We start from the raw sequence: 19,917 nt of genomic DNA, 5'->3' as shown, positions 1-19,917 counted from the left end.
CATCACTCGGGAGCAAATAAATAAATAGACTATACTAAGTGCCTAGGTGCCAAATAAATTCACAAAGCTGAAGTTTTCATCTTAAATCAACCAAAAAAATCTACTAATATCAAATATTTTAATTTCTGTGAAACTGTGTACGCTTTACTTGTGGATTTTGAAAATAAAATCTACACTTAATCAGTGTCAATTTGTTTGTCTCACATGCCATTTAAAAAACTTTGTAGATATTGGAGTAAACCTTCAGTATTTTGGGTTAAGACAAGTAACTATCAGCCATGAGTAAAGGGCAACATCATGATAAGCTTGCAAGCTGAGTTTGAATAAGACATCTGATAAACACTTTGCATTTATAATGGTTGTTTTTCTTTATCTAATAAATAATCAAATCATTGACGAATCAATAGATCAAATAAATACGTCTCTCGCATGTCCCTGCAAGCCGGCCGGCATACGCGTCATCACATCTCGTCATCTGATTGGTTGTTTACTACGAACCGTAAACCGGCATACGGGTCATCACACTCCCTCATATGATTGGTCGAGTAGGCGGACCTTCTGACTTTGTGATTGTGGTAACTAGTGATGACGACCTTTAATTAGTTGTTTGCTTAGCCAGCTAGCTACTTCAGTTAGCTACACCTGTGTTGGAAAGTGGGATGTTTTGCTGATGTTGGTTGACATGAGATGACACGTCTTTGGTTTGTCTATAGACTGTCAACTGCTATGGTGTTTTCTAGCTACAAGAACAGAGACATAAAGTTGACTGAAGGTGTGTATTGTTAGCCTCCTGCCTGGGTGAGTTTCATTTGGTGTTCAACTAACGTTAGCTAGCTAGTTACCACCAAATAATATTGAAGTGGGTATTGACTGTTGAGTGTCATTTGCTACCAGAGATATGGGGTTATTTCTCTACAGTCTCTGTTTGTTACTACTAACAACTTACTTGGACCTGTGGCGGATGTGGTAGGAACTAGCGAAGTGAAAAACTATCCTGTACTAACTGTCCAATTGGCTAATAAAGTAACTAGCTAGCGAACGTAAACAAACGTTAGTGTGATGAACCTGCATTGCAACGCAGTGTTGGCTATTAGTTAGCGGCTAGCCAAATTACTGGGCAAGGGAGAGGTTCGTTCTAGTTCAGCTCCCTGTGTTAAAAAAATAAAGATATCTATCTCGTTGAGTAAACTCCGCTAGGGAGAGGTCTGAAGATAGATGCTTGAATGTTTAGGAAAAAGTAATGCAGGTTTAGCTGCGACGGTATATGGTTAAAACCTTAGAGCCAAATGAATGCACAATGGGTTAAACATGTGTAATAAATAACTAGCCAGAAGGATCTGGTGTTTTTCATACACATACTCTGTATCCATTGTTGAGCCCATCACATGATCGCCACTTTGGCATACATGTATAGTAGTGAACTGTGACCATTTGCTCAGCTCAATGCTGATTATATTTAGGGTAGAGCCAACAGGAGTTCTGAAAAAGTGTTCTTGAGTTTGCCTTTTGTAAACTTGAGCATTGTCTACAAACAGTAAGTGTCCAGAAAGAATGAACAGGACTCTGGAATTCAAAAACGGCTTTGAGGCCTACTCAGTTGAATGTCTGACCTGTATACGTGTGATATTTATTGTATCACAATTATAGTGCCTCAACATAACCTCTACCTGAAGGCCAGAATAGTTAACAATGGTTGGTATTGCCCTGTACAATATCAACTTTTGTGCCTTTCTGCAAGCTTAACTTGCTCTCTGGTCTCCAGGCTAGCTAGATCTTAGAACTGTAACCTCATGTATCATTTGTGTAATAGTCCATACAATTATAATATCTTGGACATACTATGGAAACCAATTGCGTGAGATTTTAGTTTCTCATTACCCGAGATTAATAAATTACGAAAGTCCCACCTTGCAGTTTCCGTGCAATCCCGCTAGATGGTGCTCATGAGTCAAACTTGGATTCTAAACTGCTCAGGTCCCGTTACTCAGGGCAGACGCCAACAACAAAACATCGACTGTTTTATTTCGGATGTAAAAATGGACAAATTATTTTTATACAAATGTGTCTTGAATAAACTGGAATTTACATGGTTATAATATATTCCAACTGCTGCTCTATTGAAAAAATATAATGAAATGCAAGTTTAAAAATAAATAAAGTCAAGTAGGCCTATATGAATTTGTATGGGCTGATGACAACTGCACACACCTTATTTAAGACCGTTTTCCATGCCTGTGTCCTGTAGATGTTAGAGCTGTGATGGTGGTGTGTCCCCTGCCTTCATTGTGACTCCTGTCCACCACCTCTGTCTCCCTGCCCAGTGTGTGCCACCATTTCACCATGACCCTGCATCTTCTCCTGGTCCTGGGGCTCTTTTTGCTGCCTTGTCTGTCATCCCATGTTATCAGCGAGTCCTGTGTTATAGCCAGCCTGAAAATGACAAATCAAACCCAATGCTTGGAAGTATGTAAGTTTGAGTCAGCCTATAAATCAGGTGTTACTGCCATATTGCAGTGGGTTGTCCCACTGAAAACGCACCTAAAACTCAAACAATTGATTTGACTGTAAACATATAAAATGGCTTGTTGTTCAGTGTAGCCTACATACACCCTGTTCACAGAAGTTAATTAAGTAATTTTTGTTACGTTGTCGTACTACATGTGGAAATGGTATTTGCTCATAAGGTGTCTAAAAACTCATTTAGAAGATGAGCTATGCTGTATGCTACCTAGAGTTGCATCCAAATATATTGGCACCCATGCAGTTTTCATAAATGATTCCCCATTTATTTTAAAATAGACAAACATTTTTTTTTTTAAATATACATTGCTCACCATACCTTGTTATTGGAATTTCAGCATTGCGCAACCAATTTTATATTTGTAAACGTAAGTTTACAATTGTAATTTAGAAAACAACGACAAATGGCATGGAAAATATTATTGGCACCCCGGAGCTAGTACTTGGTTGCATAGCCTTTGGCTAAGAACTGCCAACAAAGTATTTTTGTAGCCATCAATGGTTATGTTTACATGCACACTAATAATTTGATCTTCAACTGATTGTCATTTTTGCAAGGTTACGAAGATGGGGGGGAAAAAAGCATTTTTTGAAATATTCTTGATTTTGTTCGTCAAGAGAGAGATCAGGGTCCAGTGTAACGCAGAGGTCCTTCAGTTTTATTTTAGACAACTGTACAAGCATCAAGATTCATTTTCAGATCTGACAGCAGATCATTGTTTCTTCATTACCTGAAACCTAGAACTAGCATCTCTGTTTTGTCCAAGTTTAAAAGTAAAACATTTGCTGCCGTCCACTTCCTTATGTCTGAAACACAGGCTTCCAGGGTAGGCAATTTTGGGGCTTCACCATGTTTAATCGAAATGTACAGCTTTGTGTCGTCCACATAGCAGTGAAAGTTGATATTGTGTTTCTGAATGACATCACCAAGAGGTAGAATATATAGTGAAAACTAGTCCTAAAATGGAACCTTGAGGAACAGTGAAACTTGTCAGAGGACAAACCATCCGCAGAGACAAACTGATATCTTTTCGATAGATAAGATCCTAACCAGGCAAGAACTTGTCAGTGTAGACCAATTAGGGTTTCTAATCTCTCCAAAAGAATGTGCTGATCGATGGTGTCAAAAGCAGCACTAAGGTCTAGAAGCACGAGGACCGATGCAGAGCCTTGGTCTGACACCATTAAAAGGTCATTTACCAGCTTCATGAGTGCAGTCTCAGCGCTATGATAAAAAAACTGACTGAATCATTTCGTATACATTATTTGTCTTCGGTGAGCTGCTGCGCAACAGCATACTCAGGACAACTGGGCTTTGGAGAAATACGCAGATTCAAAGGAGTCCGTAATTTGCTTTCTAATAATCATGATCTTTTCATCGAAGTTCATGAATTTATCATTGCTATGAAAGCTAACCTCTCGTTGAATTATGCTTTTTTTTAGTTATTTTTGATACTGTCGCAAAGCTAAATGTTGAATTCTTCCTATTCTCCTCTAAGTTGGAAAAATAGGATGATCTAGCAGCAGTGAGTGCTCTTCGATATTGCACAGTACTGTCTTTCCAAGCTAGTCAGAAGACTTCCAGTTTGGTGGAGCACTGTTTCCGTTCCAATTTTCTGGAAGCTTGCTTCAGGGCTCGGGTATTTTCTGTATGCCAGGGAGCTAGGTTCTTGTGACAAATGTGTTTTTGTTTGTTTGCATCTAGGGTATTGTGCAAGGTTAAATTAAGATCCTCAGTTAGGTGGTTAACTGATTTTTGTACTCCGATGTCCCTGGGTAGGTGGAGGGTGTCTGGAAGTGCGTCTAGGAATCTTTGGGTTGTCCAATTAATTTATAGCACAGCTTTTGATGATCCTTGGTTGGGGTTAGAGCAGATTATTTGTTGCGATTGCAAATGTAATAAAATGGTGGTCCGATAATCTAGGATTATGAGGAAAAACATTTAGATCCACAATATGTATTCCACGGGATAAAACTAGATCCAGGGTATGACTGTGGCAATAAGTAGGTCTGGAGACATGTTGGACAAAACCCACTGAGTCGATGATGGCTCCGGGGGGGTGGATTTATGCTACTATCTGTACTTACTGGTGGCACAGATGCTGTTTCATCCTTTCCTACACTTAAATTGCCCTTGCCTAATGATTGCATCTGAAGCTGTGCTTGCAACACGGCTATCCTCACTATAAGGCAATAGTTCTCCTGTATATTATGAGTACAGCGACTGCAATTAGATGGCATAGTGTTAATGTTAATACTTAGCTTTTTCGGCTGGTGGTGGTTAGTGTCGGAGGAAAAATAAAATAAGACGTTGATAAATGTATTAGAAGTAAAAAAAATAAAACGTTTGGAAGATTGCATTTTGGTACATCCAGGTTGTATCACAACCAGCCGTGATTGAGAGTCCCATAGGGTGGCACACAATTGGCCCAGCATCTTCCGGGTTTGTCCGGTGTAGGCCGTCATTGTAAATAAGAATTTGTTCTTAACTGACTTGCCTAGTTAAATAATGATTAAACACCGGAAGTACATGAAGTTCCAGTGGAACGGTGCGTTTGCCTTGCAGCATTGCGTTTCAGTGTGTTCTGTGTGGTGCGTACGTTAGCTTTATCGAACGTATGCATCAAATTCAATGCATGGACAACTTGACAGAAATAGTAGCAGAAGGTAAATGTTCAACTTTTTTGTTGCACACGTATCCAGATGATGCTACAGTCCACTTTGCGCGATGACACTGCAGGTGTGATCGAGGCCTTATGTGCGAGTCAAGTCGGCTACGTATGCCTCTACCTAATGTCAATATGCCTTGTCCATTGCTGTTTTGATTAGTGATTATTGCCTTATTTCACTGTAGAGCCTCTAACCCTGCTCAATACGCCTTAGCTAAACCTTTAGTTCCACCTCCCACACATGCAGTGAACTCACTTGGTTTAAAGGATGTTTCTAGAGACAATATCTCTCTCATCGTCACTCAATGCATAGGTTTACCTCTACTGTATTCACATCCTACCATACCTTTGTCTGTAAATTATACCGTGAATCGATTCTACCGTGCCCAGAAACCTGCTCCTTTTACTCTCTGAAGAAGAGAAGCCTCCCCCCTAAGTTTGTTTTATTCACTGCTTTAGCACACTCTGCCGACCCGGATGTCCTAGCCGTGTCTGAATCCTGGCTTAGGAAGACCACCAAAACCCCTGAAATCTCCATCCATAACTATAACATTTTCCGACAATATAGAACTGCCAAAGGGGCCGGAGTTGCAAGCTACTACAGAGATGGCCTGCAGAGTTCTCTCTTACTATCCAGGTCTGTGCCCAAACAATTTGAGCTTCTACTTTTGAAAATCCACCTTTCCAGAAACAAGTCTCTCATTGTTGCTGCTTGCTGTAGACCATCTTTTGCCCCCAGCTGTGCCATGGACACCATATGTGAATTGATTGCCCCCCATCTAGCTTCAGAGCTCGTGCTGTTAGGTGACCTAAACTGGGACATGCTTAACACTCTGGCCATCCTACAATCTAAGATTGATGCCCTCAATCTCACACATTATCAATGCACCCACCATGTACAACCCCAAATCCGTAAACACGGGCACTCTCAAAGATCTCATCCTAACCAACCTGTCCTCTAAATAAATCTCTGCTGTCTTCAACCAGGATCACAGCGATCACTGCCTGCATCCGTAAAAGGTCTGTGGTCAAAAGACCACCCCTCATCACTGTCATACGCCCCCTAAAACACTTCAGCGAGCAGGCCTTTCTAATCGACCTGGCGCGGGTATCCTGGAAGGATATTGACCTCATTCCATCAGAAAAGGATGCCTGGTTATTCTTTAAAAGTGCATTCTTCACCATCTTAAATAAGCAGGTCCCATTCAAAAAATTGGAACCAGGAACAGATATAACCCTTGCTTCACCCCAGACTTGACTGCCCTTGACCAGTGCAAAAACTTCCTGTGGCGTACTGCGTTAGCATCGACTAGCCCCCGCGATATGCAACTTTTCAGGGAGGTTAGGAACAAATATACACAGGCAGTTAGGAAAGCGAAGGCTTGCTTTTTCAAGCAGAAATTTGCCTCCTGTAGCACAAACTCCCAAAAGTTCCAGAACACTAATGTCCGTGGAGAATAACAGCACCTCCTCCCAGCACTGAGGCTAGGAAACACTGTCACCACTGATAAATCCACGATAATTGAATGTCAATAAGCACTTTTCTACGGCTGGCCATGCTTTCCACCTGGCTACCCCTAACCCAGGCAACAGCCCTGCACCCCCCCCACAGCAACTTGCCCTAGCCTCCCCCATTTCTACATCACCCAAATCCAGACAGCTGATGTTCTGAAAGAGCTGCAAAATCTGGACCCCTACCAATCAGCCGGGCTAGACAACCTGGACCCTCTTTCTAAAATTATCTGTTCAACCTCTCTTTTGTATCGTCTGAGATCCCCAAAGATTGGAAAGCTGCGGCGGTCATTCCCATCTTCAAAGAGGGAGACACTCTAGACCCAAACTGCTACAGACCTATATCTATGCTACCCTGCCTTTTCTAAGGTATTCGAAAGCCAAGTGAACAAACAGATCAGCGAACATTTCGAATCCCACCGTACCTTCTCCGCTATGCAATCTTGTTTCCGAGTGATCATGGGTGCACCTCAGCCACGCTCAAGGTCCTAAACGATATCATAACCGCCATCAATAAAAGACAATACTGTGCAGCTGTATTCATTGATCTGGCCAAGGCTTTTGACTCTGTCAATCACCACATTCTTATCGGCAGACTCATCAGCCTTGGTTTCTCAAATGACTGCCTCACCTACCTCTGGCAGCCTATGGGGGTGCCACAGGGTTCAATTCTCGGGTTGACACTTCTCTGTACACATCAATGATGTCGCTCTTGCTGTTGGTGATTCTCTAAACCACCATTCTGTATAGTTCTGGCCTTTCTTTGGACACTGTGTTAACTAACCTCCAGACTAGCTTCAATGCCATACAACTTCTTCCATGGCCTCCAGCTGCTCTTAAATTCTAGCAAAATGAAATGCATGCTCTTCAACCGATCGCTGCCCACACCTGCTCGCCCGTCCAGCATCACTACTCTGGACGCCTCTGAATATGTGAAAATACATAGGTGTCTGGTTAGACTAAACTCTCCTTCCAGACTCACATTAAGCATATCCAATCCCAAATTAAATCTAGAATTGGCTTCCTATTTCACAATAAAGCAACCTTCACTCATGCTGCCAAACATACCCTCGTAAAACTGACTATCCTACCGATCCTTGACTTCGGCGATGTAATTTACAAAATAGCCTCCAACACTCTACTCAGCAAATTGGATGCAGTCTATCACAGTGCCATCCGTTTTGTCATCAAAGCCTCGTACTACCCACCACTGCGACCTGTATGCTCTTGCTGGCTGGCCCTCGCTTCATATTTGTCGCCAAACCCATTGTCTCCAGGTCATCTACAAGTCTTTGCTAGGTAAAGCCCCGCCTTATCTCGGCTCACTGGTCACCATAGCAGCACCCACCCGTAGCACGCGCTCCAGCAGGTATATTTTACTGGTCACCCCCTAGCCAATTCCTACTTTGGCCGCCTTTCCTTCAGGTTCTCTGCTGCCAATGACTGGAACGAACTGCAAAAATCACTGAAGCTGGAGAGTCCCATCTCTCTTACTAGCTTTAAGCACCAGCTGTCAGAGCAGCTCACAGATCACTGCTCCTGTACATAGCCCATCTGTAAATAGTCTATCCAACGACCTCATCCCCATACTGGTATTTATTTATTTATTTTTCTCCTTTGCACCCCAGTATCTCTACTTGCACACTCATCTTCTGCACATCTGTCACTCCAGTGTTTCATTGCTATATTGTAATTATTTTGCCACTGTGGCCTATTTATTGCCTTACCTCCCTTATCCTACCTCATTTACACACACTGTATATAGACTTTTTTCTACTGTGTTATTGACTATGTTTGTTTATTCCATGTGTAACTCTGTATGTGTCGCTTTGCTTTATCTTGGCCAGGTCGCATTGCGCAAAATGTGTACTTCCGGCGCCGACAGAATTGGCCGCCTCGCTTCAAATTCCTAGGAAACTATGCAGTTTTTTTTTTTTTTTTACGTGTTATTTCTTAATTAGTACCCCAGGTCATCTTAGGTTTCATTACATACAGTTGAGAAGAACTACTGAATATAAGATCAGCGTCAACTCACCATCAGTATGACCAAGAATATGACTTTCACGAAGCGGACCCTGTGTTCTGCCTTTCAACCAGGACAACGGAATGGATCCCATTCGGCGACCCAAAAAAAACACTCCGTAATGAGGGAAACGAGGCGGTCTTCTGGTCAGACTCCGGAGACGGGCACATCGTGCACCACTCCCCAGCATTCTTCTCGCCAATGTCCAGTCTCTTGACAACAAGGTTGATGAAATCCGAGCAAGGGTAGCATTCCAGAGGGACATCAGAGACTGTAACGTTCTTTGCTTCACGGAAACATGGCTCACTGGAGAGACTCTATCGGAGGTGGTGCAGCCAGCGGGTTTCTCCACGCATCGCGCCGACAGAAACAAACAACTTTCTGGTAAGAAGAGGGGCGGGGGGGGGCGTATGCCTTATGGCTAACGAGGCGTGGTGTGATGACAGAAACATACAGGAACTCAAATCCTTCTGTTCACCTGATTTAGAATTCCTCACAATCAAATGTAGACCGCATTATCTACCAAGAGAATTATCTTCGATTATAATCACAGCCGTATATATTCCCCCCCCAAGCAGACACATCGATGGCTCTGAACGAACTTTATTTGACTCTTTGCAAACTGGAATCCATTTATCCGGAGGCTGCATTCATTGTAGCTGGGGATTTTAACAAGGCTAATCTGAAAACAAGACTCCCTAAATTGTATCAGCATATCGACTGCGCAACCAGGGCGGGAAAAACCTTGGATCATTGTTACTCTAACTTCCGCGACGCATATAAGGCCCTGCCCCGCCCTCCTTTCGGAAAAGCTGACCACGACTCCATTTTGTTGATCCCTGCCTACAAACAGAAGCTAAAACAAGAAGCTCCCACGCTGAGGTCTGTCCAACGCTGGTCCGACCAAGCTGATTCCACACTCCAAGACTGCTTCCATCACGTGGACTGGGATATGTTTCGTATTGCGTCAGACAGCAACATTGACGAATACGCTGATTCAGTATGCGAGTTCATTAGAACGTGCGTTGAAGATGTCGTTCCCATAGCAACGATTAAAACATTCCCTAACCAGAAACCGTGGATTGATGGCAGCATTCGCGTGAAACTGAAAGCGCGAACCACTGCTTTTAATCAGGGCAAGGTGACTGGTAACATGACTGAATACAAACAGTGCAGTTATTCCCTCCGCAAGGCTATCAAACAAGCTAAGCGTCAGTATAGAGACAAAGTAGAATCTCAATTCAACGGCTCAGACACGAGGTATGTGGCAGGGTCTACAGTCAATTACGGACTACAGGAAGAAAACCAGCCCAGTCACGGACCAGGATGTCTTGCTCCCAGGCAGACTAAATAACTTTTTTGCCCGCTTTGAGGACAATACAGTGCCACTGACACGGCCTGCAACGAAAACATGCGGCCTCTCCTTCACTGCAGCCGAGGTGAGTAAAACATTTAAACGTGTTAACCCTCGCAGGGCTGCAGGCCCAGACGGCATCCCCAGCCGCGCCCTCAGAGCATGCGCAGACCAGCTGGCTGGTGTGTTTACGGACATATTCAATCAATCCCTATACCAGTCTGCTGTTCCCACATGCTTCAAGAGGGCCACCATTGTTCCTGTTCCCAAGAAAGCTAAGATAACTGAGCTAAACGACTACCGCCCCGTAGCACTCACTTCCGTCATCATGAAGTGCTTTGAGAGACTAGTCAAGGACCATATCACCTCCACCCTACCTGACACCCTAGACCCACTCCAATTTGCTTACCGCCCAAATAGGTCCACAGACGATGCAATCTCAACCACATTGCACACTGCCCTAACCCATCTGGACAAGAGGAATACCTATGTGAGAATGCTGTTCATCGACTACAGCTCGGCATTTAACACCATAGTACCCTCCAAGCTCGTCATCAAGCTCGAGACCCTGGGTCTCGACCCCGCCCTGTGCAACTGGGTACTGGACTTCCTGACGGGCCGCCCCCAGGTGGTGAGGGTAGGCAACAACATCTCCACCCCGCTGATCCTCAACACTGGGGCCCCACAAGGGTGCGTTCTGAGCCCTCTCCTGTACTCCCTGTTCACCCACGACTGCTTGGCCACGCACGCCTCCAACTCAATCATCAAGTTTGCGGACGACACAACAGTGGTAGGCTTGATTACCAACAACGACGAGACGGCCTACAGGGAGGAGGTGAGGGCCCTCGGAGTGTGGTGTCAGGAAAATAACCTCACACTCAACGTCAACAAAACTAAGGAGATGATTGTGGACTTCAGGAAACAGCAGAGGGAACACCCCCTATCCACATCGATGGAACAGTAGTGGAGAGGGTAGTAAGTTTTAAGTTCCTCGGCATACACATCACAGACAAACTGAATTGGTCCACTCACACAGACAGCATCGTGAAGAAGGCGCAGCAGCGCCTCTTCAACCTCAGGAGGCTGAAGAAATTTGGCTTGTCACCAAAAGCACTCACAAACTTCTACAGATGCACAATCGAGAGCATCCTGGCGGGCTGTATCACCGCCTGGTACGGCAACTGCTCCGCCCACAACCGTAAGGCTCTCCAGAGGGTAGTGAGGTCTGCACAACGCATCACCGGGGGCAAACTACCTGCCCTCCAGGACACCTACACCACCCGATGTTACAGGAAGGCCATAAAGATCATCAAGGACAACAACCACCCGAGCCACTGCCTGTTCACCCCGCTATCATCCAGAAGGCGAGGTCAGTACAGGTGCATCAAAGCTGGGACCGAGAGACTGAAAAACAGCTTCTATCTCAAGGCCATCAGACTGTTAAACAGCAACCACTAACACTGAGTGGCTGCTGCCAACACACTGACTCAACTCCAGCCACTTTAATAATGGGAATTGATGGGAAATGATGTAAAATATATCACTAGCCACTTTAAACAATTCTACCTAATATAATGTTTACATACCCTACATTATTCATCTCATATGAATATACTGTACTCTATCATCTACTGCATCCTTATGTAATACATGTATCACTAGCCACTTTAACTATGCCACTTTGTTTACATACTCATCTCATATCTATATACTGTACTCGATACCATCTACTGTATCTTGCCTATGCTGCTCTGTACCATCACTCATTCATATATCTTTATGTACATATTCTTATCCCCTTACACTGTGCATAAGACAGTAGTTTTGGAATTGTTAGTTAGATTACTTGTTGTTTATTACTGCATTGTCGGAACTAGAAGCACAAGCATTTCGCTACACTCGCATTAACATCTGCTAACCATGTGTATGTGACAAATAAATTTGATTTGATTTGAAAATGGTATGCAGCATCATTTGGATATGTGTACAACTAAAGTTAAACATTCACCTTATACTACCAATTCTGTCAAGCCGTGTGCGTATACAGTTTGATGCATACTTTCGATAAATCCGACTTATGTACAACACAGAACGTACTGCAAATGCCTCTGCAACACATGCAGCGGCCCATTGGAAATGAATGTACTTCTGATGTACCAAAATGACACTGTCTGTGTGATCAAGGCATAAATTCAGGAACAACTGAAAAGTATGCGTCTTACAAAGTTAGAATGAGAACTATTTCTATGTCTGATCTCAGAATCAAATAGTCTTCGCAAAAATAACATGGTCACTGTGGTAGAGCGTTTATTGTGATGGGCGATTTTTCTGCATTTATCAAAAGTCCCGTCAAGTAGCCTGATTTCAAATGTGTCCGTGTAAACAGGATTATTAGGGATTATAATACATTTGTGCCAGTAATTTTGTCCATGCCATTTGCCTTTATTCTCTCAATTTAAACTTAAGGTTACTAAAATAACGTTTGTTCTGCAATGTTGGAAATCCATTTTTTTTTAAACTTAGTCTAGAAGAAATAGGGAATTGTTTAATAAAAGTGCAGGGTGCCAATGTATTTGGCAGCAACTGTACCTCCCTACCTCTAAAAGTCTACCTCTTGGATGATGTAGGAACACAACTGATATAGGAATAGTCTGTGGATTATCGTCTTTGTTAAAAGCAAAGCCATGTGGGTTTTTTTTTTTTCAAATCACATCTCTGCTAAAGGACATATAATTTCAAAGAAGCCATGTGTTTCAGATTTAAGATGAAAGGGATGCTTAGGCCTTGCTGTGTTTATGAGCCTGGCCCTGCTTTGGTGAGTCTTTGTCATGACGTTCTTTAATTAAGTCTTACAATCCTTTTGCCGCACACGCTGCACCACCTGAGTGGTCGGATGCATACAGCAAGTACATGCATGTACCCCAGGCAGTATTTATCGGGAGGAGTTAGTTGTAAATGGCCCAGCCCTCTTCCAGTTCCACCACATGATCCACTCTAAATAAGCGACAGCTTTTCTGAGAGGCATACGATGCAATGTGGTTTGAGAGTAGTAAGGCATGAAAACAAGGTTGGTATTACCATCTGGAAGCATGTAATGTGTGGTATGACAAAGCGCTATAAATACATAATCATTCAGCATTCCAGCTTAGAGACCTGTATGTTTGGTACACGTCAAGCCCCTAGCATAGGGTGACCCCTAGTAATTTAAGAGGGAGGGGAGAGGGGCCCTCTGCAACTTTGATTTTCAAACCCACTGACCCTGCTTTCCCCAACTCTCAACCCTCCACTCTTTTCCCGTCCCATTTGGAACAGCTGCAGAATCATTTAAAAAGCAAAGTGTCTGGCCTTCCAATTAGTTTACCGTCACTGACCAGGAATGGCTCTCTAGGCCATTTCACCTGAAGTTTTTAACCACAAAGGACTTTTGATGCCTCAGTGCCTAGCAGCAGCTCCAAAATAAGGCCGGGGAGGAGTGTGACATGAGGTCTCACAACTAGCTCTGCTATCTCTCACACTGACTCCCTAACGGGCTAGCTCCTCTCCTTCGGTCCAAGCCCAAGGCTGCCTCTGGTCTGAAGATTTCCCCCACCTGTTGTCCTCATCAGTAGGTCTGCTCTGCAGTGGGAGAAGAGACACCAGGCGGGCACTGCTGGATGCTGAGGTGTTCTGGAGCTACCTCTTCAGTCACACACAAAGTTTGGCACAAAAAAATAGAGTAAAAACAAACATGAAATGTGAAAATGTAAGAAATTCCCAGGGCTGATTGTGGTAACTTTTTAAAATTTATAAGGATGGTAAATGTTTGGACAAGTTGTTGACCAGCTATATTTTTGTATTTAAAAAAATAAATATAATTTAACCTTTTATTTAACTAGGCAAGTCCGTTAAGAACAAATTCTTATTTACAATGACTGCCTACACCGGCCAAACCCGGACGACGCTAGGCCAATTGTGCCGCCGTTTGGGACTCCCAATCACAGCCGGTTGTGATACAGCCTGGAAAAGAGCCAGGGTGTCTGTAGTGACACCTCAAGCACTGATATGCAGTGCCGTAGACCGCTGTGCCACTCTGGAGCCCAAAGGTGATGAGGTAACATATTGATGTTGCCTGCATAACAAATGCTTTTGGTTCATGCTGTTGTTCAGTCTGAATTGATTTGATTCATGGCAGGAAAATTTACTGAATTAATTTGAGATGTACAGATTGTCATGGTGCCAGGAATCTTGCTCACAATGAAGCATAAAGGGGTACAATTTCTTTTGAGCAATTACTTATTTGGCGATGGTTTAATATAAGATTTTGACTGCATGCAAGAGTTTCTTTTAATTTGTTGTGTTCATTCCACAGGCTTACTGTATATGACCTGTGATCATTCTGTCTTTTGGAAAGAGAACTACACATGCTTTTTCTTGAAGTGTCCCAATGGCACTAACTGCAATGATATCTCCGTCGATGACCTGATAAGGATACAAGGTATACAAATGCTGCGATATTTAAACACATGCACATGTGTACACATTGTTAGTAATGTTCAGAATATAACTTATTACCGTCAATATAAATATTATTACACTGAACAAAAATATAAATGCAACATGTAAAGTGCTGGATTCATGAGCTGAAATAAAAGATCCCAGAAATGTTCCATATGCACATTTCATCCCTGTTAGTGAGCATTTCTCCTTTACCAAGATAATCCATCAACCTGACAGGTATAGCATATCAAGAAGCTGATTAAACGCCATGATCATTACACAGGTGCACCTTGTGCTGGGGACAATAAAAGGCCACTCTAAAATGTGCAGTTTTATCACACAACACACTGCCACAGATGTCTCAGGTTTTGAGGGAGTGTGCAATTGGCATGCTGACTGCAGGAATGTCCACCAGAGCTGTTGCCAGAGAACTGAATGTTAATTTCTCTACCATAAATCGTTTGAGATTTTGGCAGTATGTCCAACTGGCCTCACAACCACAGACCAAGTGTAACCATGCCAGCCCAGGACCTCCACATCTGGATTCTTCACCTGCGGGATCGTCTGAGACCATCCACCCAGACAACTGATGAAACTGGGTTTGTACAACCAAAATTTCTGCACGAACTGTCAAAAACCGTATCGGGTAAGCTCATCTGCGTGCTCGTCGTCCTCACCAGGGTCTTGACCTGATTGCAGTTCGGAATCGTAACCGACTTCAGTGGGCAAATGCTCCGCTTCGATGGCCACTGGCATGCTGGAGAAGTGTGCTCTTTACGGATTTCCGGTTTCAACTGTACTAGGCAAGCATTTATCTGATTTTATTTCTTTTTCTGCATTTTAGTGAAGGCAATTTGTTTGCACAGAGATACCGTGAATGAGCTACTGAGACCTATTGTCGTGCCATTCATCCGCCGCCATAACCTCATTTTTCAGCATGATAGTGCACGGCCCCATGTTGCAATGATCTGTACACAATTCCTGGAAGCTGAAAATGTCCCAGTTCTTCCATGGCCTTCATACTCACCAGACATGTCACCCATTGAGCATGTTTGGGATGTTCTAGATCGACGTGTAAGACAGTGTTCGAGTTCACGCCAATATCCAGCAACTTAACACAGCCATTGAGGAGGAGTGGGATAACATTCCACAGGCCACAATCAACAGCCTGATCAACTCTATGCCCATGAGGCAAATGATGGTCACACCAGATGCTGACTGTTTTTTATTTATTTATTTTTTAAGGTCTCTGTGATCAACAGATGCGTATCTCTATTCCCAGTTATGTGAAATCCATAGATTATGGCCTATATGAATTTATTTCAATTGACTGATTTCCTTTTATGAACTAACACTGTAAAATCTTAGAAATTGTTGCGTGTTATTTTTGTTCAGTGTAATTGATAAATCTAACGTTCTTTTGGTTTGTAAATTAACAATCTATTTTGTGATTTGTAATGCTTATCATGTTATGCATTTACATTTGTCAGACTTTAAAATCAGTTTTTTTCCCCCCAGATAAAAACATCAGTGATCTTAAGTGTGACGCTGGACCTACCACTGAGTCTTCAAGTTCCAGTTCCATAACTTCATCAGAAATCTATCAAAACCCCACTGCTCCTGAATTGACAGCCAGCAATAATGCCAATCAAATTACAGACACCTCTGCCCTCAATGAGACTGACTCTACCTTGCATTTTCGTAAGGATAATGGGCAGGCCCCCATCTCCACTGCATTTACTACCATTACTGCAACACCCATGCCAGCCGCTGAGAATGACACCTTCATTCCAAGTAAGACTGTTAGCAATGCCTCCAGAGGAACTACAGTACCTGACATAGCCCATAAGTCAACAGTCCAAACCTCTGAGACAACCACTTCAGTAAAGCAGGAACCCAGAACTACAACGACTCCCTCAGCCCTGACCCCTCCACCAGCCAATCCACAGATGACGACAACATCATTATCAACAACAAATACCACTACTATCACCACTGTAGTACCAGTAGCAATGCTGTTAACTACCACCACAACACACCCAACAACAAAACCACCACCAACTACCACCACAACAGCAATACCACCACCAACAACAACTACCACCACAACAATACCACTAACAACTATTCCAAACATAACCACCCCTACCACCATAGACTCATCTACAGTTGTGGAGAGGAATCCATCACCAACCATTCCGGCGGTCCCCAGCTCTCAAGCTACCTCCAGAAATGCCATAGTCCCTTCGACCTTCACTGTTGAGGTCAGCACAAAAAGGCTTGATGGAGGTACCAACAGAGCCATTATAGACGTTGTTGCCGGGGGGCCTCTGACACGCCAGTTGGTGGACACAAGTATCCTATTGGCTGTCCTGTTGTTTGGCCTCGTCTTCTTCCTGGTTATGGTTGTCCTCTTCCTCACACAGGCCTATGAGAGCTACAGGACGAAAGACTATACCCAGGTGGACTATCTCATCAATGGAATGTATTCTGATTCAGGGGTTTGAAAGTGACAGTCGAGTGTTTGTTTTTCTAATTTCTTTATTGGAACAGGATTAATAACTTGTGAGTTAACAGAGTGCCAATTTTGCACCAGCCTTTGCTGTAGTATTGTATAATTTTTCTGTCTTAATGGTACTCATGCCAATTTCATAGATTTTCTTTCTTCAGCTACTGTATGTATAAATTGCTCCAGGCCTGTTGTGGTTTTATTCAGGCCTTAACCTCTTACGAAGGGCCAACAAATGCACCTCTTGGTCATCAGGCCAAGGGCCAAATTATCGCAACAGTGGTTTGTTTGTCCTATATTTCTATGTCTTACATTTCTACCCAAATGCTTCCAGCCCCAACCCTTAGGACGAAAGACATATATGGTTAAGTACGTTTTTTTCCTAAGGAATGTCATTTGGATTGTTGTGGGAAAGAGGGTGAAAAGGTTTATATGTCCGGTGTTTATTATTTTGTATCCATTGCGTTGTGTATGTATGTCATTTTTCATGCCTTTTTATTCTTTGTTCATGACTAGCATATTTCCTTTGTTTACCATTCCTCTCCTTGGATTAAGATTGAATGCCAAATTGATCACTGAAGCACATTAACGTTGAAGCCAAGGGAATTGTCTAGCCATTTATAAAGGAGGAGGAACAGTTTGAATGATGACCAAAAGAGACTATCCAAGGCAGAGGAACTTCTGTCAAGGGTGGAAATGGGTATGAAGGCCTGTTATGTGCCAATTTTAAGTCTTACTAATGCACTGTTAAATTATGGTATTTGCAGTAAAGGGGAAAAAAAGTAAGAATAAAATACATTTTCCTTTCATATTTCACAAAAGAAAGTTTGATAAAATGGCAGTAGGGGTAAATCAGCACTTTAGCAATATGCATTAGTAGGCTGCTAGTCTTTCAACTGTTGTAAGACTTAAGATTTCTGCAGGCCTGTGAACAGTATATGCTGTGTTTCCCAGGCAGGGAGAAATATTGATGTTTATTACAAGGGCATATCAATCAGTCTGGGTGTACTCAAGGTGGTGCACATAAATATCCCACATCTGTAGCCCAGTAATTACTTCCTGGGAATGTGATGCACATGTAATGTCTGTTGAGAAGGTTTGAAGGTGTGGACTAGGAATTAATTGACAGAAGAAAATAATGAGAGCAGGGAGGTGGTCCGACACCTTAACAATGCACTCACCAGTGATGCATTTATTTTGGGGGGGAAAACAACATGGATTCCAATTGTAACATTTAGGAGAAAACAACTTTTGGTACCTCGAGGCAGTTTTTAAATGGTGTTTCTCTGCTGTGTTTCTGCTTAGCTCTCTTCATTCCAGTGCTTTCTAAAATGTCCTTGTTCAGACATCTATTACCTTGGACTTTATCCCTGTTTCACACACAGTTCTCTTGGGAACTTCCTGGTCCACACATGCTCTAGTTTCCCATTTCCTGGAATAGTTAGCAATAAAATAACCTTTTTGACCCTTGCCAAATAATATTGCATTTAGTAAGAAGATAACTAACAATTGGTTGCTACAGTATTTGTCATTGATAATTTATCACCCCTCTGCAATTCCCCAATATATTGCTGCCAAGACCTGATTTTTTTTTTTTTACTTCAATATTCTATATTTGCTCTGGTTGTGTGTTTGCTCCCATTATTGAGCTCGAACTGTCAGATCAGAGACAGCAGGAAATCACAGCCTCCAGGACATGCGATTTCAATATCTGCAATATGAATATCTGGTGAGAAGCAGAGAGTGAGGGGGTTAGTGATAAGCTCACTGACATGCCTGTATAAGCCTTTTGTTTTGAGAGGGCCTGTTCCACATGGACTTTGTTACACTGTAGTGTGGATATTACTGGGAGAAACAATATTTATAAGCAACAAAGACCAATGATTTTAATTTTTTGTGGATAAGGCCCAGTGGATCAAAGGGAATGCCGACGGCTATATGGTGCAGGTGATTATAAAGACAGGTTTCATTATGGCATATTTATCTGGGCTGGGAATGGTTGCCTGCCTCACTCATACACAGAGGGACATCTGCTTCTACTTTTCCCCCTTTCGAGTTCATGCCAGTTGGAGAACCTTAGCATTCAACCCGAGGAGTGCTTTTTCTGCCAGGACTATGGCTTAATCCTCAGTGTTTTACAATGCCTGGTGTCTTATGAAGGGAAAATTGTATATCATAAAAGTAACTTCTGTTATTGTATATTATAGAGAACATGAGTAGAGACCAAGTGTGCCATTGTTTAAAATGTTTTTTATTTTTCTTAATTTTTTTTTTTACATCCTGCGGCTTCAGACACATTATCAAATCAGTAAATAGTCCGGATGGCCATTTGATTAATTGTTCAGCAATCTTATGGCTTGGGGTTAGTAGCTGTTAAGGAGCCTTTTGGTCCTAAACTTGGTGCTCCGGTACCGCTTGTTGTGCAGTAGCAGAGAGAGAAGTGCATGACTTGGGTGACTGGAGTCTTTGACAATTTTTGGCACTGCCTAGTATATAGGTCCTGGATGTCAGGAAGCTTGGCCCCAGGGATGTACTGGGCCGTCCGCATGACCCTCTGTAGCGCCTTACGGTCAGATGCCGAGCAGTTACCATACCAGGCGGTGATGCAACCAGGACCCATGCCAAATCTTTTCAGTCTCCTGGCGGGGAAAGGTGTGGTCGTGCCCTCTTCACAACTGTCTTGGTGTGTTTGGACCATGATAATTTGTTGGTGATGTGACACCAAAGCATTGAACTCTCGACCCGCTCCACTTCAGCCCCGTTGATGTTAATGGGGGCCTGTTCGGCCCTCCTTTTCCTATAGTCCACGATCAGCTCCTTTGTCTTGCTCACATTGAGGGCCAAATCTCACATT

The 19,917-nt window shown here is 43.0% G+C and overlaps 1 protein-coding gene across 9 annotated transcripts; it reads left to right on the top strand.

The window, feature by feature from the left end:
• The first annotated feature begins 579 nt into the window (after positions 1 to 579).
• On the top strand, positions 580 to 18,357 carry LOC115109275 (uncharacterized protein C11orf24-like). 9 transcript variants are annotated; one of them, XR_010461097.1, is made up of 5 exons: positions 580 to 772; positions 2,246 to 2,467; positions 14,427 to 14,552; positions 15,021 to 15,153; positions 15,235 to 15,357. XR_010461097.1 is itself a non-coding variant. In XM_065009692.1 (5 exons), the coding sequence occupies exons 4-5, from the start codon at positions 15,144 to 15,146 to the stop codon at positions 17,059 to 17,061; spliced, it is 999 nt and encodes a 332-aa protein (XP_064865764.1). In that variant the 5' UTR covers positions 580 to 772; positions 2,246 to 2,467; positions 14,427 to 14,552; positions 15,021 to 15,143; the 3' UTR covers positions 17,062 to 18,357. The 9 variants fall into 9 exon arrangements, 8 of the variants coding, with proteins under 8 accessions (XP_064865764.1, XP_064865763.1, XP_029489870.1 ...); XM_065009692.1 differs by lacking the exon at positions 15,235 to 15,357 and adding an exon at positions 16,073 to 18,357; XM_065009691.1 differs by lacking the exons at positions 15,021 to 15,153; positions 15,235 to 15,357 and adding exons at positions 12,836 to 12,893; positions 16,073 to 18,357.
• The last annotated feature ends 1,560 nt before the right edge of the window (positions 18,358 to 19,917 follow it).

The sequence above is a fragment of the Oncorhynchus nerka genome, linkage group LG25 (assembly GCF_034236695.1).
Source record: "Oncorhynchus nerka isolate Pitt River linkage group LG25, Oner_Uvic_2.0, whole genome shotgun sequence".
Lineage (NCBI taxonomy): Eukaryota > Metazoa > Chordata > Actinopteri > Salmoniformes > Salmonidae > Oncorhynchus > Oncorhynchus nerka.
This window is presented reverse-complemented; position numbering and strand designations above follow the sequence as displayed.